This window comes from Astyanax mexicanus, chromosome 8 (genome assembly GCF_023375975.1).
Source record: "Astyanax mexicanus isolate ESR-SI-001 chromosome 8, AstMex3_surface, whole genome shotgun sequence".
NCBI lineage: Eukaryota > Metazoa > Chordata > Actinopteri > Characiformes > Acestrorhamphidae > Astyanax > Astyanax mexicanus.
The window spans coordinates 32,932,394-32,956,320 of NC_064415.1; the positions used below are offsets into that span (position 1 = coordinate 32,932,394).

Genomic DNA, 23,927 nt, shown 5'->3' on the forward strand with positions numbered 1-23,927 from the left:
TGTTGGTATTTAGCGCTTGGCGGGTTTCAGAGCGACAGGGCGAGTGAGAGCTTGTCACCCGTGCGCCGCCACTTCGCTGCCCGCAGCCCCCGGTAAGTTAACTGTTTAACTACAGCTCTGCGCAAAGTTTCCTCATTTTACGGAGCACTGGATTAGAGAATACGCGCTGCTCTGGAGGCTGCAGGCTGAAAGCGAGCTTTATGGGATAAGCGTTGTTTTAGGCTTTTCCAGTCCACGTTGGATCCTCACTGGAGCTGTTGAGCAGCGGTAATACACCAGCCCGGGGTTAACAAGCCGCTGGACTCTGGATTCCACCGCTCAGAGCAGCCGAGGGAGATGGAGAGGAGGCGCAGCTGCTCTCAGACAAAGAGCTGAAGAGAGAAAGAGAGAGAGACCGGCGGAGAACTAACGCTAACTAACAACTGTACCCTAACTGAACCTACGAGCTTCATTATACACCCATCAGCCTCTCAGTCCAGCGGGAATGTCGGCGTAAAACCCTCACCACGAAACCCAACAGCTAAGCAATCGATCTCGGACTGCTGGGAATGGGAATTGTAGTGTAGTTAACGCTACCTATCCTGATATAACTCTCTAGTCTAACGTTAGCTGGACCGTCGTCAGCTCTCCGCATGATTATAACAGGTTTTATAGCGAGCGAGAGCTGCTGCTGTAGCACTGCTGCAGGCCTCTGGGGCAACTCGCCTTAGTGGAAAAAACAAGCCTGTTTTAGTCCTGAACATCACCGAAATGGGTTTAATCGTGGCCAAACTGTGGAGCTTCTTCTGTAATCAAGGTAAGGACTGAGTCATCTAACGTTAACTATCGAATAGGTTTTTTTTTTGTATATTTGTGTTTGTGTACACACTATTTAGTCCAAATTAAGCATATAAAAAACGACGTTAACGTTAAAAGCTGGCTGTGTGTAATTAGCAACACACAACCGATTTGGTAGCTAGCTATTATGAAGGTTGTTTAGCTAGGTTAGCTGGGGTGTTCAAATATGTTTTATGATGTTGCAGAGCACAATTCGTCGTATATGGTCTTAAAATGTATAAAACTGTAGCCAGTGCATGCCGATAAATAAATTTTTGAACAAGCTAACCTAGGCTAACCAACAAACTGCCTCCGTTAGCTAGCTAACTAACTATCGCTAGCTTGCTGAGTAACGGTTGAAACCGCTGGTTGGTTCACAGCTGTTCAGGTGATGTTAGCTAGCTAATGTTAGCTTCAGCCTGCTTATCTAGTTAGTCTAGTTAACCTAACCTAAGCTAAGCTAGTTAGGTTAGTTAGGTTAGCTTAGCTAACTTAACATAGCTAGATTAACTAGCTTAGCTAACTTTTTTTTGCCTACTGTTTTATCATAAAAGTCCAGATCCACTTCTAATATTGACAGCATGGTTGGAACAGATTTGTAGAAGCTAAAATACACTTTCAAAAGGGGCTACTTTTATCTCCAGCACTAACCCAGCATTCCGAACTAGTTACATTCTTTAAAAAAGGCCAGACGAATAAATACAGGTTCACACACTGTCCTGTGATGATCTCAGGATGTTCAGTTTATGTCACTTAGTGTCTTCATGAGTTACAGTGACGGACAGAATGCTGTAGGGAACTTTCTACATCTTTTGGGTTAAGACATTCCAACAAGAAGCCTATTTCCCACTAGCTAGGTTTACCTCAGTTTTAAAACTTGGCTAGCTTACCACCTTATTTATAAAGACTGTTTTATAACTTATAGCTAGCAGAGTGAACTACAAGTTTGTTTTTTTTTTTTATCACAGCTACTCCACAAATATGCATTAGCTACACGGGCAGTTTCAGAGGGGGTCACCACCCATGACAGTCACTATTTTGTATGCAAGACACATGAATAATAAATACTTAAGTCAAGGGCAAATTTTAAAGTCAAATTTAATACTACGTATCATAAACGGTACAGAAAAAACTGTGTAGAAAGAGGAGGAGAGCTATGTAACAAGCTGATGAACAAGTGGTTAATGTGAATGATTTAATAACAGATTTTGTTATCTTTGACAATAAATAGGTTTTAAAATGCAAGTTTATGTTCTAAAATTATTTTTCTTCTAAACCTGTTTCCCCTTCAAAACATCTGGGGGGTCAAGGCTAAGATCTTTGTCTTGAGTTTCTATTACTATCTATCACTATAATTAGCTTTAGCTAATTGATAGATTTTCGATTAAACAACGTAACTGATGGGAAAAAAAGATGACAAAATACTGTTTCTGTTGGGTAATTTAGGTTGCGTTTGAAGAAATATTAAAAATACATAAACAGTATATTCATACAATTAAAAAAATACTCTGTTTTCTATGATTACCATCTAGCACAGGGGTGTTCAGTCTTATATGCAAAGGATTGTTTGACTGAATTGAATTTTAATTCTGCTTGATTGAGCAGTTGGTCAGTCTTCAAACAACCTATGATGTGCTTCTGCTTAGTTGGATAAAAAAAAACAACAGCCACTGGACCTCCCTGATCTAGCACTTTGTAACACTACTCTATAAGGTCATTAACTACATTATTCTTAAGTAAATACAGTTGTGTGTATATTGTAAGATTGAGCTTCAGCCCTACCCATCACTACTCCAAACTAAAGCAAGACCCATTTTAACTGAAAGCAGGAGATAAAATGAATAGGTTGGCTAACCTATAGCTGACTTCTGGTATACCATAACCTCAATCAATACAGTAAAGTGGGAGAAGGTTGTAGTTGAAAGTAAGTGGCTGTAAGATCAGATCCTGTGGAGATTGAAGGCAAAAAGCTGTCGTTGCCCAACCCCCAGTGCTTTTGTGCTGTTGAACAGACGCAGAGGTTCTCTGACTCAAAGGATGTGACAGAAGGCTTGGTGCCGTGGGTGACCCGGCAAACAGAACGCATGGAAGGCGTATTCCTCATGTATTGTCCTCCTTTTGTGTTATTCACATTGCGTTATTGTCTTCTTGTCATGTTATTGTCAGCCAGAGCAGCAGGAACTTAACTCAGGGCAGGCAGCTGTAAACGCTGCCCAGGAGCCGCAGTCGGTTTGTCCAGCACATTGCAATTTTATACAAAGAGAGTTCCAAGCTGTTTTTTTAAAAGCAAAGTTGATCCATTCTGGATTGAGTTTTAATGCTTTTGATGGTGTTTGGCACTTGATTCTTAATAAAATCCTTATTCACATACCTTTTAGACATATCTGGAAGGACTCTTTCAACAGCTGTTCTTCACTGTTGTTGTAAAATCCACTAAGCATTTTATGATATTTATTTTCTTTAGGATCTTGATATCCAAATCTACTGTCTCTAACCTGAATGTTTCAGGACAGTTGTTAAAAGAAATTGGACTAAATGTGAAATGCTGAAGTACTTAGATTGGGACAATGTATTCTTTTTAAAGAGGAAGATGAAATGAGCAAGTTTAAAACAAACATTCCAATGCAGAATCCCAATCCCTGGAATGTCAGACAGATGTTCCAGAAAGAACATGGTGCCTGATCTGTGAGATGATTCTCTTCTCTTGAACCTTTCCTTTTTTTAAATTTAATATAAGTTATAGGTCCAGTCTCATTTTTTCTGCCCTACCCTTTTTTGAGTGTAACCCTTTCTCTTGAAACAAGGGGAAAGGGGTGAAATCCTTCCCCTAAAAAAATGGGACAACCTTTCAAGAACTTGCAGGCAACCCTGCAGGGCTGATGTAATAGCAGTGGAGTGCTTAAATCTAGCAACCTAGCTGCTGGTTAACTAGTTCATTTTAGGCCATTTAATGTCTTCAGAAAGGGGGGAGGCTGTGCATCAATTATTTCTTATTGTCCATTCTTTAATTCCTCTGTAATGGGGTGCTGAAATTTATATTTTTATTAACTTACTTTATTTTTCTGTTTCAGCTTCAATGCTGCAGCCTCTGCCATCTGTTGCACCGTTTAAGGTGGAACAGGGAAAGTTAGCTAGCTAATGAGACAAACTACTACCATTTTTTTATGCTTAATATGAAGAAAATGGTGTTTGTTGTTTGTGGGTTTCTTTGGTTGCTTGTGCTTGTGTTTTTACAGCTCTCAGTTTTGAGTGTGTCTTTGAAAAATCTCAGTTTAAAGGGCTGTGTAGACATAACACTTGATCCTGCCCCTCCAGCCTAACAAGAATTGGTACATACACACTGTTTACACCTGTTTACACTTCATGGGTCTAAGCCACATAAAATGTAACTATAAATGCACTCATGTTGCATTTTAACAAATATCAATCTGATCACTCAACCAGTTAAGGAGGTGACCTAAGATGCATTTGAGCCACGTTATAGCAGAGTAAACACATCCATTCCTTTAAGACTCATTCAACAAATAAACCTCCTCCCAATGCAACCAAAACACCACTAATAATAGCTGCAAAATGAGCACATATGCTGTCCCAAACAGAAAGAGAATTTGATCAGTCTGATTTGTCCAAACACACATTTGACTGTCAGATGCAAATACATGTGATTACCATTTTAAGTTGCAATCCAGTTATTAATTATATAACGTTGCCAGGTTTACATGGGGTAGTAGTTGCTAGGTGTGGGTGGTATGGCCCTAAAATAAAATCATTGTATTTCAGGGTGTTTTTGCAATAACAGTGTTTTTGAACAATATATTAATATAACAGTTTTATACAATCAGTAGAAACAAGTAATGCAAAAAACATTTGTCTATTTCATAAACTGTCATTTTCCAAGACTAAAGTTTTGTATAAAACAATAATAGTGTAACAATGTTCTCAGCTGACTAAACTCTCGGTCAGTCCGGATCTCTGATGCTAGACATCGTGCTGGTGGGGGTGGGGGTAGTGATGTTGCGGGTCTGGCATTGTTTAATATTGCGATATATATCGTCAAAGAAAAAAAACATTGCAATGTCAAAAATTTCCAATATCGTGCAGCCCTACATTTTAACCCCAGAGCTAGGTTGAAAGTTTGAATTGCTGGAGTTCCTATTGAAGGGTAAATAAACGTGCTTTATGGACTGTCAGGCCTGCCTATATCCAGTAACCCACTGTGAGTCCCACAGTTTAAAATATGACTAGAAGAATTAAAATAAGGGCTATATCTCTTCTCTTTCTTTGATGAATGTATCCTCTGTTCTTGCTCTGGTCAAGCAGAGCTCCAAATGAGGCTGTGGGATAGTGTTGGCCTAATTCCCCTAAGCTGACTGCACTCGAAGGACTCTGGAGAATGGGATTAGTAATCCCATTCTCTCTCTCTTAATTCCCTGCATTACTGTCTCAGGCAGCACTCATTACCCCTTGTTACACAGCACGACACTCTCTTAAACATCTCAGTCATTCACAAGGAGTAAACAGGAGACTTGGATCAGTGTAAAAGCCACATGGTTGACTGTCTGGGCCACTTTAAAAATGCTTTTCACTGTGCTTTGTCATAATAAACATAGTTGTGTTGTTTTGTAGTGACTGATATTAGATGAAGATTTGCATCTCTATTAAAAAATGGATATGGATAATACTTGTTTCTAATTGTTGTTACTTGATTTAAGTAATATTTCTAGCAAAGTTTGCTTTGGTCTTTTTGAGTACTCACACAATGCATGGCCAACAATTATGCTAATAAATCTTTGTGTGAAAACCAGCACTGTCTGTGGTCACCACATCATACACCACCACGTCTCACAGCACCAAACAAAGAGTATTTTAAATTAAATTATATTTTTTCAATTCAGTCAGATTCTATATCCCCATTAGTTTATACAGGTGTAAATAGGGGTGAGCGATATGACCCTATTTTTTGCTAAAACGATACTCTTGGGTATATGACAAAACACTAAATAAAAAAAATAAAAAAATCAAGAATACACTACAGCAAAATTAAAATTGAATGTCATTATAGCATATGTTATGATATGGCACACCCCTAACTGAGATATTAAAAAATACAAGAATTCTATCAGATTTGTAACAGAAGTCAATGATTCAGAATGCTATGATACTAATAATGCACTACAAATATCTCCAGGGTACAATAACGTTTACGACATTAAAAATTGTTGCCAATATTATTGCATTTGATACGATATTGCACACCCCTAGGGGTTAATACATTTATCCAACTCTGATATGAAAACTCTTTAGAAGAGGTGGTCTATGATCTGACCTCAATCTGACACAAATATTAGCTATACTCTAATTTAATATATTGCCCACATAATTACTACAGCTATGGACAAATTCCTTCTCTGCTTTTGCTTCTTCCTGTATTTACTTTCTTGCTTCCATCGCCAGACATGTCTGACCAATAAGCTGAGTGAACATTTATTGTGTGATTTTGTGTGATTTTTGATCTCATACCAATCCAAATCAATGGGGAAAGTGTATTGCTTAACTGATTTGAACCACAGCAATTTACCTATAGTTGTAGAAAATGTCCTCACATTCTTGGTTGATTGTCTAATTTGTTGTTGAGTTAAACATATTAAATCTAGCTAGTTAAAAATAGGCTATATTTTTAAGTGCATCATTGAACTCTCTACCAATGTATCACTAGGCTGTCCATCTCCAAGGGCGACTCTACAACAAATAAACCTCACATTTGAAAAACACCAGCATGTTTACAGAGTGATTTGCATCTTACTAAAAAAAGATTTGCATAGAGTACTAGGTGTTAAATGATACATCTGGTAATCATGAGTGTAAAACCAGGTTATACTGAGAGGCACTCATTGTATGTATTAAGGTCATGGAGGATGTCATAGAATGTACTGGAATATACCAGACAAATTGACTTTGAGTATATTTCTGGCCATATACTTCCACTCTCACTTTACCACTTTACCTAAACTTCCTCTTTAGTATGGTTTCTCTGAACTTTTTACCCCTACAGACAGTTGTTCAGTGTTTGGTGCAGGCATGTCATGATCATTACATTATTGATTTTATATATAATATATATTTATCGAAACAAAAACTAAAATAATAATTTTTAGACCTCTGTATTAACCATTTGTGTTTTCCTTTGCAAAGAGAGCCCTTTAACATGAATGAGTCAGTATGTCAACTTTGTTTAAACACTGGCTGTAATTAATTTAAGATATTTAATCTATTTAAATGCTTAATTAAATGTTTATTGCTCTTTTAAAGAACATACATACGTTTTTATTCTATTATAATATCATTATCAGTGGCATAAAATAGTCTTAAAACTGACAATAGAATATTGTTTATCACAGTGAAACTAAGCACAAGTACTAGGACAAATGCAGTCAAAGCAATTAAAATGCTTTTCAGTGATTGGTTGTAAAAGGTACAACGTAAAAATGCTTCTATTGCACAACCTATAAGTATTATTAGTCTGTTGATTTATTTCAGTATATTTTTGCAATAACTGTATTATTGGGGATGTGACCAAAACGCTTAAATATTTAAATAATTTTAAGAATATTCTACTGCAGAATGATGACCTTACAGTAGGGGTGTGCTATATCGTATCTTGCACAATAATATCCGCAACATTTTTGAATATTATGAACGATATTATACCCTAAAATTTCGTGCTGTATCACCCACCTCTAATCATTACATCAGGGTACTCCTTTTATACAGTTTTTAGCAAAAGAAAAATTCACACTGTTCCTCATTTCTCATTATAAATCTACTAGAGACACCAGTATGATTTATTTTACATTAATCCTGGATATATTGAGATATTTGGAGTGCAATATTAGTATTATCAGTATCATGACATTCTGGATCACTGACTTCTGTTACAAATCTGATACAATGTTTGTATTTTTTAATATCTCAGTTAGGGGGAGTGTCATATTATATCGTGTGCAATAATGAAATGTAGTTTTTAATTTGTTGCAGTAGTATATTCTTGAAATGTTTTTTTTTCTTTTTCTTTTTCAGTGTTTTGTCGAAAATACTGTGAAATATTGTGATATTATTTTAGGGTCATATCGCTCACCCCTACCTTACAGACCCTGGTTTCAAACCCTAATTGCTCATACAGATATAAAATCAGCAGAGTAATAATAGTTTTTTTTTCTGTTGAACCTCTCAAATAAAGCTGTGATATGTTTGGAAACCAGCTGTAGACTGAAGTTCTGAACTTCCCCCTGCTGAACAGGGGGAGATTTTTTTATACCAGCCAAGAACACTGAGCCAGTTCCAGAAGCAGCCATGCGTGCCCAAGTAATAACACTGACTCATCTGCTCAGGTTCATATGAAGTTCTCCTTTACACTCTTTCCATCCAGCTTTATCTTTGTCTTATCTTTACATAAATCAAAGTTTAAGAACTTTCATCTTTCTGATATGTTTCTAAATCCAGCTTTTTAGTCCTGGCTTTTCTGTTCCTAATGCTAAGCTGTAATACACAGTCTTTTACAGTGTATTTCAGTTTGCCTACTCCCGGGTCATGAGTGGCATATTTTCACAGTTGCTTACATCTGCATTCTGCAGATTGTCTGTGATTATTGGTTTTGGCTTTTAGTTTGAGGGTTTTTGCTACAACACTACTCCAGTCTTCAGTTCAGCTGTGGTTTTCCTTTAATTGCTCCATTACGTAGATGTTTCAGCTTTGAAACAGCTAGCTTTTCCATCATAGTCACTTTTTTTTTTGTTCTTAGAGGTTGCATATTGGTGTCACTGGGTATCTGTATTGAGCTGATATCTGTAGGAAGTAGTGGACAGGATATTGGAAGCAACAGAGTGAATTTTATCCAATTATTTAACAAATCTACACTCTTAAAGAAAGTGGCTCAGTTTAGGGATGTCCCAGTATAATTCAGTGGATCATACTTTGGTCTAATTCTGGTATTTTTATTGTTTTAGTGTTGAGAGTTTAGGTATCAGCTTTTAAAGCATGGTCTAGTTCTTATCCCTAGTTTTGTTGTAGCAGAACATCATTTGGAGTCCTCTAGGCCAGTGAAGAACTTTTTTTTTGTTCTTCTTTTCTTCATTTGGTCCCATTCAAAAGTGACTTTTTTGCACCAATAGAGCAAATAGTTTGTTAGCTCTATTGGTGCAGTTACTTTCATTAGTTGGGAAATGGTAATTTCACTCTGGTACAGGTCAAAAAGAGAGGAGGTGGTTTCGTCACACATCCTAGTGAAGTTTTTCACTACACAAATATACATGCCAGTCTGGAACACAGGACCTTCTTGTTGTATTTACTTTCTAGCTTTGCCCCAGACAATTCAGAACAATAAATGGAGATTATATGCTCACGTGGTTTGTTGTGTTGCATTTTGTTGCACTTGTGCTTTTTTTTCTTGAACCAAATCAACCCAAACTGATTTGGACCAGAAAAAAAAAAACTAAATAAAGATGTGAAAAACACCCTTACAAGGGGTGGGACTGCAATGTGGAAATATTGTGCAGTGAAACATGAAAGCCTAGCATAATATCTGTGATTCTTGAGCTTTGACTAAGTATAACACTGTTCTATCATTTTGTAGCATTTTTTCAGACAGTATAGTGCTATCCCCTGTTCAATGAGACTATTTAAAATGTGTTACCTGAAATAGTGCAGGAGTATCTGTGGGATTTTTCAGTTAATGAACACACTTTTAGCACTATAATAAACCTTTTTTTTTATTATACGTTGTGTTTTTCCCCTGTAGGGTAGTCAAATATGTGAGTAGTTTGAGCATGAAAGCCTACTTTTAGATGTTTACCATCATTTGAATGGTTCAGTTTAAATGGAGCTTTTAAAGAAGACTGCTTGGTTGGTGTATTTGGCTATTAGATCAGTTATAAGGTCTTAGAATCAGAACTGAAAAAAAAGCTAAACATTCTATACTTAGATTTCTATACTTTAGCTTTCATGTTTTTCCTAGATCATTATCATGATCATACTCATAATGGATGTATAGTGGTATTGACTGGTATTGTGTAAATGTACAGATGTACTGCTTGATATCTCTAACAGATGTTTGGTAATCAATGTATTGATTTATATGAACTCCAAAACAGCAGAACAAGTTAGTTGATGGTGGGCTAGTCTGTGGTTTATTCATTTTTCCCACATGTAAAGCTCTGTAGCAGTACATGTTACAATGTTATAGACAATACTCAGTCAGAATTGAGTGGAAAAGGTCTGGATCACTGATGTATCAAAAAATGTAACATCATGTTGGTACTCTAATAGTTCACTTTAGACTCTTAGAATGCCCATGCTGCATTCACTCTATTGCCACAGTTTCCTTTCTTTCCAAAGTGGAATTTGAAGAAAAAAAGCGATAAATTCAGCTACACTAGTGTTTATTCCCTCCATTAAAGCTCAGAAACTCATTACATGTATTACAAATTTAAAAGCTGTAAAACTAGCCTGAGATATTAGAATACAGTAAACTAAAGTAAAGTACCTAAACCACACTACACTATTAATACTGTCCCTCCCAAAAATACAGAACTATCAGCATTAAAACAAGTAATGATCATAATTATGATTAATCAGAGAATTGATGTTGTGACAATTCATTTGTTGCATATGCATATTTAAGTGTAAAACATTTATATGGCCATGTAATACTTAATGAAGAATTAATTGGATCGGGGCTCAAAATCAAATGATTTGACTCTGGGGCAAAAAAAAAAGAGCAGAACATGCCTAGTTTTTTCACTTTTTAAGTTTAATTAATATAATATTTATGCATTAGCCAAGTATTGAAGTATTGATATCAGCAAATATGCACATTAAATTGATTCATATTGGTGTATCCCCAAATCTCTCAATAATAGGTCTATTACATGCCTTTAAAATGACTCCAGGTCATTACTGTGGAATAGAGACAACTATGCTGTTTCCTTCATTTCTATTGGGGTCACTAGTTGTTTTTACAAATTGGAGCCAAAATCAGTTTGGCTTGGTCACCCATGAGGAAGTAATAGTAGTGTACCATCCTGTGTCGCTTAGTGAAACGGTCAGGACACACACAGCGTCTCTGACCTGGCTTCCTTCCCCTGGCCTAAATCTAAATCCGGAGGTGAAAAGCCAGACTGCTTCTACTCTGTCTCCTACGCTGTCTCAGAGGAGTGTTCTTACACTAGTCTGCCAGCTTTGATCCCGGTCATGACCCGCCATACTTTTCCTCAAGTGTTACTATCTGAGTGTAGCCGTGTATGTTTGGTCCCATTCAGCCGTTTGAGTTATAGGAGGAATTGAAAAAAACGCACAGCCAGTAATAGCCCCAGAGTGACCATGAAGCTTTAAGGCATAAATGAGCTTTGAGACATAGGAAGGAAGTAAGCTTGGCCTGAATTGGAGGAAAGGGCTCTCAGCTACCTAAAGAGCCCCTGGGTAGCCTCAAGAGCAGCTAAGAAGCTCACAGTAACGGGGAAACAGCTTTTTGTTTAAGCCCTTTTGCCACACATTAGGGGGTTTTCAGCTTTCTCGCTTAGGTGCTGTGGACTATGCACAAACAGAGCACAAGATTACAGGACCTAAATCTTAGTAAATCTACAAAAATCAATATTCTATAGTCTGGCAGCATGAAACTGTGATGAATATTGATTGGTGGTATCAGTGGCTTTTGTGACCTGGTGTTTCCCAACACAAAATCTATCTAGATAGGGCTGGACAATATAATATCATAGTGTTCTGTGGTACAAAATGATTCAATGGCTGTCATTAGATTTTTTTAAACACATTTCCAATACTTCAGTTCAGGATTCATTATTTACAGACCAAAGTTTATTTACAGAGCACATTTCATAAATAAGCAATTAAAATTTCCAGAATTTTGTTGGTACAGACATCATTTGTGATTCTTGGTACATTTTATGTTTTATATACATCAATTTCGGAATAATAATGTATTGACCAAAGTTAGGTATTTTAATTCTTGTTTCAGAGATCGTATGGTCTTGGAAAAATCTGGAAAAGACATTAAATTACATAAAATTAACATTTTCCAGGCCTGGATAAATTTTGGAAAAATATAAATGCCCAGTAAGTTTTGGAAAAGAAATGGAAATTTCTTCTACAAATGTTTTGTGTTTCCGTTCATCAACTGAGAGAGGCAAATTTTATTTTTTTATTTATTGAATTTTTTTTAATACCACTGCTGTGGTAACCTAAACTTCCAAATTGGATCGGCTAAATCAGAGAAACATTGGCTGATCACATATTTTGCTTATAAATCTCCATCTCTATATAGAAATCAAAATTTATTTAGGTGCTTTTCTTCTCATTTAAATGTTCTGGTCATTTTAGTATAAGAAGGCTTGGGCTGCTTTAAGTTTATTCTGTGTACTAAGCAGTGTAAAGCGTAAACTATGCGTAGGCTGGGTTGTCCAGTAGTCCAATTGTGTTTTTGTGTTTTAAAAAAATTGTAATAGTAAAATCTACCTAATTGCAACATTTAATATTGCTTAATGAATTGAGTTGTCAGGTGCAAAACTGACATATTAATGTATTTGTGTATATATTTATTTAAACCTATTTCTTTGTGTTCTTGCCTACAGAACACAAGGTGATCATCGTGGGTCTTGACAATGCAGGGAAGACCACCATTCTTTACCAGTTGTAAGTTACATCTGCTTCTGTAAATGTATGTTTTACACTGTTCTAATTCTGAGCAATTAATTTAGTGCTTCTGTTTGGTGTGTGTGTGTGTGTGTGTGTGTGTGTGTGTGTGTATGTATACAGCTTAATGAAAGAGGTTGTTCACACGTCGCCAACGATCGGCAGCAACGTGGAGGAGATTGTGGTGAAAAACACACACTTCTTAATGTGGGACATCGGTGGTCAGGAGAGTCTTCGCGCCTCTTGGAACACCTACTATTCAAACACTGAGGTAAGATTTAAGCATTGTTTCATAAAGGTCGTAATTGTTTTTAGCTTAAGTGGACTGTTATTTTGCAATCTTTGCATTGTGCATTATGTGGATGTGACTATAATCTATAGAGTTACTTGCCTAGACCCTGTGAAGAAATATTGTCAACAAATTAGAACTCATTAGCAGATTACAATAAACGTATTGGCACCATGCCTAATGCCAGTTGTGGAGTAGAGGATTATAAAGCCTGCAGCATTGAACTGTGGAGCAGTGGAGTTGTATTGTCTGGTATGATGGGGTTTCATCCAATACTTACGCGATAAGTTGCTATGACGGTTGATAGTTGCTATAAGTTCTGACCTCACTAGCATAGTTGCTGAATGCTATCAAATTCTTACAGCCATTCAAAATTCCAAAATCCATAAGTCCTTCCATGGACAGTAAAGATGAGTAAAGGTTTTATATTTGTATTGAGGTCAATAAAGCTTCATTAGTAAGTAAAGGGGACAAAATGTGCAAAACATACATTTTGCAGGGTTTTTTTTTTTTTTTTTTTTTATTATTTCCATTTGGGTCTTAAGTGCCTGTATACCTATACACATCAAGAATCTTGTATGCTTCTATGAGCCATTTGGATGGCAATGGAAATGGGCATAGAACCACCCTGGCACCACCCCCACTCGTCAACCCGCACCAGAGCTCCATCTGTGATTTTGTTTGAGAACTTCGGACAGTGCACTGCAGATTTAGCCAGTAGACTTCTTCTGAAGGAAGGATCTGTACCTATGGTCTGTTGCAAGTCAGAAGATAAGGGAGATGTAAATACTTACAAATAATGAGTTTTGAGCTTTTATCAGAGTTAAGCACAAGCTTATTTTAGCACTAATGTGGTAAATGCTCATACAGGGGGGCAGCAACAGCTTATTTGCATAAGAGTGATAGAACCCTTATATAGCTTATTGTGAATGGGAATGAAACTGGCAAGAATAGAGTTGGTGAGATCTCTTTATGTGTGAGTGTGATTTTGTTAAAAAAAAAAAAAAAAACTTAATGAACATGTTTTGTATAGTAAATAGACCTACTCTAAAAAATCTATTCTAATATGTCCCCTTTAAAAGTGTATATATATATATATTTAATCTAATATAATCTAATATTTAACTTCTTAAAACTCTACATATCACAACACATCATGTATCATGAGAATAAGGACCTGTTGCCCTTTCCTGTCAATATACAAGCTATAGTATTACAAATAAGGTGTGAACAAAAGTTACTTTAAATAAATTATGAGTTTTAAAGCAGTTTCAGTGCATCAGGTTTCATTTATATCCATCCTGGGTGACAGTGGTGTGGGGTTTCTCTGCTGTGTGTGTAGGCGTGTGCGCTAGCGGTAGGTCTGTTGTTGCATTGATGAATGTCTCAACAGCAGCCTGTCGTCCAAAGCCCAGCTGGTGTGTGTGTGCGCTGGGCGTAGAGGTCAGAGTTCAGGGGCTAACAAAGAGGACTGAAAAGGGCGGCCGCAGCCATTCAATCCAAAAAATGGTGCGCTGAGGGAGGAGGTGGGGGCCACATACAGAGGGCTGTTCCAAACCGCTGCAATCTGTTCAACACGCATTCATTCCCACATGCACACGTGCGTGCATGCAAGGACACGCAGGCTCGCTCTCAGAAAGCACACTTTCCAAACATAGACTCTGCCTGTCTGTGATTGTGCTATTGTCTGAGGCCTTTTTCAGAGTGGTATCTGTAACATGACCTGTTTAACATTTTGTGTGTGTGTGTTTGTGTGTGTGTCCTTTCTGTAGTTCATCATCCTGGTGGTGGACAGTACAGACAGAGAAAGGCTCGCAATCTCTAAAGAGGAGTTGTACCGAATGCTGGCTCACGAGGTAAAGTACTACACATGCCCACCCCTAATTCTAAACTCTTGAGACTTCACTCCCAACTAAGGGTGTTTTCACACCTGTAGATTGTTTCCCTGGTGTAGTTGATGAGTTTGGTTACTTTTTTGGTTTATTTTCCCTCAGGCACAAGCCTACACACACCAAAATGTGGCGCAATACACCACACAAACACTTTATTTTTGTGAATAATTCCTTAGTTTCAGGAACCTACCTAATTTGATTTAAATGCAGCTAAGTTTGATGCCAGAGACAAATGAAAGAAAGAAAAACCTAAAAAAAAACATTTGTGTTGTTTAAGCCAGCACCTTATCCTTAGCCTTATTAACGTATGATCCGATTAGTTGACTAATCATAAAAAATAATCAGTGATTAGTCAACGGTTGTGGCAGCCCTAGTCGCAAGCCAACAACAGTGAACACTGCACATGCTGCGTTTTGTATGAAACAATTTTGAGCATGGAGCAGCAGCAAAAATGGTATTAGTTTATAACTCTAGTGATTATCTGAGTAATAAATCAAGTTAAACTGCATCTGAACAGCTGTTTAGCTCAAATAAAAGGATTATACCTCGAGTCAGTTTGAGGTCGGATCACGTTCTCTCCACAAACAAACCAAGAGTACAAATGAAACCGAGTCCAATTTAACCAGACCAAATAGTGCTAAATTCTAGGTGGTCCTACTATAGCCTTGCAACTAAAGGCTGAAACTAAATGCTCAAGTAAGCAGTTGGGCTGTCGCTGTCAGTGCTATTAATAAATGACTAACCTATTGATTTACTTTCAGATAATCAATAGGTGCATAGAGTATGTGATGATTAAATCATCAGCAGATAATCGCAGATAAGTCAAATTACCAGCAACAGAAGAGATGATAAGGTCTGACTGATCTGACCAAACCAGTATTTTTTTTATGTATTTGTAGAATACAAAATGATTGGGTGATGTGGGTTCTACTCTAAAACATGTGCATTTGTAACTTTATGTAAGTAACTGTTAAACCTAATTCTGGGTTTGATAATCTTCCCAAATTAATGTGATTTCTACACTTTTTTTTGTAGTTTTATTATTTTTACATGGGCAAAAACAGTTGTTGTCAGACATTTGCATGCACTCATTATGAATGTGTACTTGAAAAATAGAAAGTCTGTATACGTACAGGGTCTAAAATATATACAGTCCCACTAAGGTTTAGACACATCTTCCCACAAAATACAGAGAGTTTGCACATCTATCTTCAAACTAAATGTGGCTACTTTCTAGAATCTAAAGTATTTAACACATTCTGGTTTGTACGTTTTGTACACTTTTTTTTTGTATAAATGCTTCTGTATGTGTTCCTGTATAGTTTTAATATCTTCAATATTAAATAACTTAATGTTTGCTTAAGAATTCTAAGGTGCACATCCTTTCTCCTGTGTGCAATGTACCAGCTCCAAAGGGATGTTGTAATCTATGCTTGACTGTAGACAGTGACACACTCTTCCAGTTCGTGGCAGTCCTGTGGCTTGGTGGTGTTTGAGTTATTGCTAACCATCCAACCAATTTCCTGTCAGCTGAAGGTGACATTTTGAGTGCTCTTTCAGACAGTAGCAAACCGGCCACACCTTCCAATAGCATGTAGTTGTTGGCAGTTGATCAGATATGGCTTCAAGAGACGATGCTGACTTGATCATCCTAATCCAATCTACACCAGGCTCAGTAGAATTTCCTATTACACTGTGTGTTCAGCTGAAGAAGTGCAGCGCTACCAACTATTGTCAAACATATAATTAAGAGGTTTATTCAGTTCCACCAGCAACTCCTCTGTTGATTGATTTAGATATATTTTCATGTAAAGAAGAATTCTCCAAATGGGGTACATTGATCATGTGTTTGGGTTGTGCTCCAGTCGGTGGCACAGGAAACATTTCTAGCTAGATGGAAGATTTGATTCAATTAAATACTGGCTAATTCTAAAAGAAAACATTAAAACATCTGTACAGATTGTAAAGAATGTAGTTAAGAAGGCATAGGATTTTTTTTTCTACATTTTTAAATCTTTAGTACAACTGTATTACTTGCCAGTGTGATGTTTAATTCTGACCCTATTGTTAATTTCAAAAATGAAAAATAAAACAAATCTCCTAATTCTCATAATAAACACACAGAAATGTCTCATCAAATGCGGATTGTAGTATTGACCTTCATTTCTGTAATAAGTATATTTAAGCTTTTTAACTGCTTGTTAACAGTTAACTGGAAGGCTACAGTCTGATACACTCACTTTTGAATGACGAAAGAGCTAACTAGCGCTTAGTGCAGTTAGTGGGCAATGCTAATGCTGCTCCAGCGCTGCAGAGCGCTGTGTAGAACAGCACTGTCAAAAAAAATGAATACTTACATTTTCAGTATTTTATGCCCATTTATAGCGTTTATTAGGGGTGTCTCGATTCTTTAAATCCTCGATTCGATTTTATTTCACAATTTTTTTTACAGCAGAGAGGCCTATGCCAGTTTTGGATTAGTCTATGGTCAGTCATTGGTTTGATTAATCAAATTTACAGTATCTTATTTCAAAAGGTGGGCTTGATATAAGTGATGCAAAGTGATACAAGTGATCTGTAATACACCACATTAGGTGCTAATGGTCAAATTTAAATAATTTAATTAAGATATACAGGTGCTGGTCAACGAATTAGAATAATTTGAAATAGTGCTATCATGAAATTCTTTGAATGCATTTTTTCTGCAGAAAGCAAATCAGGTGTTCACCGCACCTGTCCTACTCGTTAGACTAATCACAGAACTCGTTACCTGGAAAAAAATTTGCTCAGCTGAGCTTTCCAAAAGGCCCATTTAGGCCATTTAACTGTGACAGTGTTGTTTTATTGAATTAGAATAATGGAGAAACCGTTTCATTGAATTAGAATAAATTCTCAAATTTTTGTTTTCTGTGAAGAGTGTTCACTGTGCAGTATAAAGTCAGGGTTGAGTAGAATTTCTAAGTTGTAAAATCAATCATGGGTAAGCAGCGCGACCTCTCAACCGGAATAGTGGCTCAAATTCAAGCCCTTCGCCAACAAGGCTTGACCCAAACTAAAATTGCTGAGCAGCTCGGCATCAGCCAGTCTTCCGTCTGCAAAGCTCTCAAGAAAAACTGCAGCAAGCGCACCAACTGTTCCGGCGTCCGAAAAACTTCTGCTCGCGACAACAAGCAGCTGAGAAAGATCGCAGTCAGCAACCGGTTCAAGTCCACTTTCGAGCTCACCGACTTGTGGAACAAGCAGACCGGCGCTGACGTCTCCAGATCAACCACTTACCGTCGTCTGCGCGAACTCGGCTTCAAATCTCGCGTTCCAGCAGTAAAACCGATGCTGAACAAGAAACAAATGGAGAAACGGCTGAAGTGGGCCAAAGAACACGGTGAGTGGACTGCTGAAGACTGGCAGAAAGTGGTCTTCAGTGACGAATCACGCTTCTGCATCTCCTTCGGTGACCAAGGTCCTCGTGTCTGGCGTCGTGGTGGCGAAACCTACAACCACGAGTGCGTGAAAAGATCCGTCAAGTTTCCCCAGAGCGTTATGGTCTGGGGATGCATGTCCGCTCGAGGTGTAGGGAAACTCTGCTTCCTCAAGAAGACTGTCAATGCTGCCGTATATCAAGATGTTCTGGAAACGTTCCTGATTCCGACTGTTGAGGAACAGTTCGGCGAAGAAGACTTCATATTTCAACAGGATCTTGCACCGGCTCATGCGGCAAAGTCGACCAAAGATTGGTTCACTAAAAAACAGCTTGAAGTTTTGGCATGGCCGGCCAACTCGCCTGACCTCAATGTCATTGAAAACCTTTGGGCCATCGTCAAGCGGAAAATCCGCGACAGAAAGCCTACTACGCTGGTCCAACTGAAGCAGAACATCGCCACTGCCTGGGAAGCTGTGAGTGCGGAAACTTGCGACAAGCTGGTCAAATCGATGCCGCGGAGACTTCAGGCAGTCATACAAGCCAAGGGGGCAGCCACAAAATACTGAGAAAGTGATGATTGTAATTATAATAAAAATTATTCTAATTCAATGAAACGGTTTCTCCATTATTCTAATTCAATAAAACAACAGTGTCACAGTTAAATGGCCTAAATGGGCCTTTTGGAAAGCTCAGCTGAGCAAATTTTTTTCCAGGTAACGAGTTCTGTGATTAGTCTAACAAGTAGGACAGGTGCGGTGAACACCTGATTTGCTTTCTGCACAAAAAATGCATTCAAAGAATTTCATGATTGCACTATTTCAAATTATTCTAATTCGTTGACCAGCACCTGTATATGTAATGCCATCTAGTGGCTTTTTTGGTAGCAGCAGTGTGCACTATTAAAACAGCAATGTGCAACATAACAAAATAATAGGGCTGGCCCGAATAGCGTTTTTTGAGCTCCGGATATTCGGCACTGATTCGAAGCGAATATTCGAATATTCGTTTTAAAAAAAAAAAAAAAAAAAAAAAAGGAAATCACGGCCCCTTTAATCCACTGAAAAATGTTCAATTTGCTCTGACCAACGAGACATATTCACCCCGGATTTTTGGTGTTTTTATCCTGGATTTTTGTGTTTTCACCCCATATTTTTTCTGTGTTTTTAGCCCAGATTTCTTTGTGTTTTCATCCCGGAATTTCTGCTGCCCCACACGCGGCTTATCCGCTGCGTAAGCAGGCTAGGAGGCTGCTGCACGGTTTCTCCGCTGCGCAAGCCAGCCCAGTAAATTGCTGTTTGTGTTTTCACACTTAGGCTATTTGCTTAAAAAAAACAAACAAAAAAAACGTTTGTTCAGGAAGTATTTTATATTCTTAAACATTGTTAATTATATTAGAGGACAGTCATTGTAAACTGTACTTGGTCTATTTCGGTTAAAGGATTGTGCAGGGCATATTACTGATTTTGTATTTTTGCACTTGGGCTATAAGCTCAATATTAAATATTTCGTTTGTTTAGAAATTATTTTATATTTTTAAACCATGTTAAATTATATTAGAGTAGAGGAAAGTCATTGTTAATGACGTTATTGTACTTGGTCTATTTCGGTTTAAGGATTGTGCAGGGCATAGCTGTATTACTGATTTTGTATTTTTGCACTTGGGCTATAAGCTCAATATTAAATATTTTGTTTGCTTAGAAATTATTTTATATTTTTAAACCATTTTAAATTATATTAGATAAGAGGAAATTCGTTCAGACATCATTTTTGTAGGCCAGGCTTTTGTAACCGATTTAGCCCCTACTGTTGCCACATTACCCCTTACGTTTTATTATATAAATCAGTTTCGTTTTTTTTATCATGTATAATAGAGGTCTGCGCGAGACTGATTTTTAAACCCACTCTTCCACGCTCCCGCGTTTCTGTCTCGTTACCGCTCCGCAAAAAAATTGCTTCTTTTAATCCCGCGCCCGCCCGCCACATACACATTTCTGCCGCTCCCGCCCCACGTTCCTAATATAAATTAAATAAACTACATTTAATGCTTCAAATTTACTTATATATTTATTAAAACAGCAGCGCTGAATAGTGTGGTCCCGTTCCTTACCCCAGTCCAAACACCATCGGTGTGTGCGTGTGTGTGTCGGTCCATCCTGCGCGTTGAGAGTTTTCTTTAGGTTTTTTTTTTTTTACAATTATTACAGTTTTCTTAACTATTTATTAATTTGCTCCCGCATCGTCTGGATTAAACTCCCGCTCCAGCCAATAACAGTTCAGTTCTGTCCCGCGCGCAAGATATTCTGACGGGACCCGCGAGAACAGAAGTGGTTAGACTGAGGTGGAACTCTGGAAAGGAGAAAAAAAACGAATATCCGAATACCAAAATTAAAAACCGAATACCTACTCAACGAACGAATATCCGAATACCAAAATTAAAAACCGAATACCTACTCAACGAACGAATATCCGAATACCAAAATTAAAAACCGAATACCTACTCAACGAACGAATATCCGAATACCAAAATTAAAAACCGAATACCTACTCAACGAACGAATATCCGAATACCCGAATATTCGGGTCCAGCCCTACAAAATAAATAATAAAAAATACAGGAACAGTCATGTACAAAATAATAGAACAATTAGAGCCTTAACAAACTGAACTCTATCCTACTATAACAGTTAAACATGAAAAATAAGACTCGGTCCCTGAGAATGACAAGTTTTTTTCTTTAATAAAGATATATTATTAACTTTATCTGAGAGAAAGATGCTCCTTAAGGTACCAAAACTATTAACATATTTGAGGCTAGACAAAACAACTGTTATTTTTATATTTTCAAGTTTTTCTTTAAGAAGATGAGAATGTCCACATTCTGGAGAAAGGGCTGCTCTTTAAGCAGTCACAGTGTCTGCGGTGCCGGCAACAGTTGGCTGCGCCATTTGCGTAGCGTGCGCGTGCTTGCGTAGCAGAGAGGGAGGGATCATCGATCCTATTTTTGACTTCGAGGCTCAAAACAACCATGACATGATTTCATTCAATTTCGATAAAATATCGAAACCGTGACACGCTTAGCTCTTATGGAATTTTTTAAATATTTAGTATAGTAAAGTAGGCCGCTTTAAATTGTTGGTGTATCTCTTTTTAAGGTATATTGTCTTTATATATGATGTAATTTTCCAGGACAAATTAAACCCAAAAATAATCAGCCTTAATTTAAAGCCTTAATATTATATGTGCTCACAAACCTGAATCTTGCAAAATACCATGATATGCGTATTTGGTCATACCGCCCAAGTGCGACAGGGGCTCTATTGACTGCAAGTTACTAAAAAGCTGTGAGACTATTGTGTGTGTATATCCTGTATTCAAACTAAGCACACACTTATATACACTCTTACAGCTTCTTCTGGCTGTGTGCTTTGCTGCAAACCTCTAGCATATTCTGAAAGCGGAACAGTCTGAGGTGATGTTGCAGTGTGAAGACTGCTGATTGTAAAAAAAGAAACAGCTGCAAGCCCCACTTTCAAGAACTTTAAAGGGCAAAATGTAGAAGTGAGAGTGTTTTTTTTGCTGCTGTGCCAAAAAGTTAGTCTGAATCAGAATTTGTTCTTTGTGTAGTTTTATTTATTTATTTTTTGCTAGAAAACAGATGATCATTCAGCTTTCTTCATCTAAAGCAGAGCTGAGCGGCACTAAAATAGCAGCGCAGAGGTGCTTCAGGACCCAGATTGGGAAATGCTGGACTGAATGTTCTGAAGGTTAACATCTGTCTTTTGTGTATAGTGCTGTGCTAATGTTACAGGCAGCCAAGAAAAATGTTCACATCTGTCAGCAGTGTGTTTTGTGCCTGTGAAAACTTTAAAATGAAATACATATATTGTAGTTAATACAAATAAACATAAATACAGAAATCAAAATATTATTTATACACTATTTGCACTTATCCGTTGACTGATTAGAAAAAAATAGGGTTTGGAAGGTATCTTTTAAGTACTAGAAATAATCAGTTTCTATTTCTATGAATAGCGATTAGAGGATGAATTGACCTTCAAAAGGCATAAACCTGAATTTCTTTTGGAAATATTTTAGTCTTTTACAATTGAAGAGTGAAAAAGAAAAAAAAATATCAAGCTCTCATAACATTTTTATGTACAGGGGTTGGACAATGAAACTGAAACACCTGCCATTTTAGTGTGGGAGGTTTCATGGCTAAATTGGACCAGCCTGGTGGCCAATCTTAATTAATTTCTTATTGTACCAGTAAGAGCAGAGTGTAAAGGTTCAATTAGCAGGGTAAGAGCACAGTTTTATCAATATATTGCAATGCACGCAACACTATGGGTGACATACCAGAGTTCAAAAGAGGACAAATTGTTGGTGCACGTCTTGCTGGTGCATCTGTGACCAAGACAGCAAGTCTTTGTGATGTATCAAGAGCCACGGTATCCAGGGTAATGTCAACATACCACCAAGAAGGACCAACCACATCCAACAGGATTAACTGTGGACGCAAGAGGAAGCTGTCTGAAAGGGATGTTCGGGTGCTAACCCGGATTGTATCCAAAAAACATAAAACCACGGCTGCTCAAATCACAGCAGAATTCAATGTGCACCTCAACTCTCCTGTTTCAACCAGAACTGTCCGTCAGGACAATAAATTATTGTGGTCTAAAACCAGGTGTTTCAGTTTTATTGTCCAACCCCTGTACATAAGACCGCTCCATCTGAGGTAGATTGATCAATTAAATACCAGCAAATTCTGAAAGAAAGATTAAGTGCTGTGTTAAGATGAAAAGAAGATGACTCCAACAGCAGCATGATAACGAACATAAACACCTCAAAATCCACAATTAACTGCATCATAAAGCACATGCTGAAAGGCTGAATGTTTAGCCATGTCCCTCACAGCCCCCCTAACCTAAACATCATCAGAAATCTGTGGATAGATTTTGAAAGAGCATTGCAGCAAAACGACCAAAGAATCTCATAGAAACACTTTAGAAAAGCATTTTGGAAACATTTCTTCTTTGCTGAACAGCTTTACATCTCATTTCCTCAGACACCCCAGGAGACTTTTGCACATCATTGTGTCACTGCACAGACTTTCTGAGCTTATTTTAATTCACTCATTTGTTCTTTTTTTCTTGTATTCTTTCTTTCTCTTTTAGGACCTGCGTAAAGCAGCAGTGTTGATTTTTGCTAATAAACAGGATATGAAGGGCTGTATGTCTGCAGCAGAAATCTCAAAGTACCTGACCCTCAGCTCCATCAAAGACCATCCCTGGCACATTCAGTCCTGCTGTGCACTTACAGGAGAAGGGTGAGACCTGAAACACCACACACTGCGATATGGCTGTGAATAATAATAAATATCACAAAATGTTTGAGTATTTTTGCAATTAAGATATTCCTGGTGATATAACAAAACTGGATTGAATTAAAAAAACATAATTTCAAGAAAACACCACTGCAACCAAATGAATATTATATTTTATTAGCCAACATTATTGCAAACATTATATATATATATGGCACACCCCTAATGTTACTAAACTTATGATGCACTCTATATATCCAGAGGGATTGAAGCAAAATAAACGAAACTGGATAGATATATTCTGTCTCTAGCAGATATTTAACATGGAAAATGAGAACAGTGTGAATTTTCCTTTTGCTACAAACAGCAAATCATTTCGTAAAATAATTTCATGATATTTCAGGGTATTTTTTTTTGCCATAACTATATTTAATGATAACTATATTTAATGCTGATATTGTTGCATATGATATGATTAGATCAGCTGCA

At 37.4% G+C, this 23,927-nt stretch overlaps 1 protein-coding gene and 1 long non-coding RNA gene across 2 annotated transcripts in view; one reads left to right on the forward strand and one right to left on the reverse strand.

Moving 5' to 3' along the window:
* The first annotated feature begins 11 nt into the window (after nt 1-11).
* Nucleotides 12-23,927, forward strand: part of arl8 (ADP-ribosylation factor-like 8) — a 29,460-nt gene continuing 5,544 nt past the window's right edge. The window contains exons 1-5 of the mRNA XM_007238716.4: nt 12-796; nt 12,456-12,516; nt 12,640-12,787; nt 14,578-14,661; nt 23,290-23,441. Coding sequence (XP_007238778.1) covers nt 751-796; nt 12,456-12,516; nt 12,640-12,787; nt 14,578-14,661; nt 23,290-23,441 — 491 coding nt within the window. The 5' untranslated portion in view covers nt 12-750. The remainder of the gene's footprint in view (nt 797-12,455; nt 12,517-12,639; nt 12,788-14,577; nt 14,662-23,289; nt 23,442-23,927) is intronic.
* On the reverse strand, nt 20,037-20,710 carry LOC125804046 (uncharacterized). Its single transcript, XR_007440546.1, has 2 exons — nt 20,657-20,710; nt 20,037-20,515 (listed from the first exon to the last, which is right to left on the reverse strand). It is a non-coding gene; the product is annotated as an uncharacterized LOC125804046 (long non-coding RNA).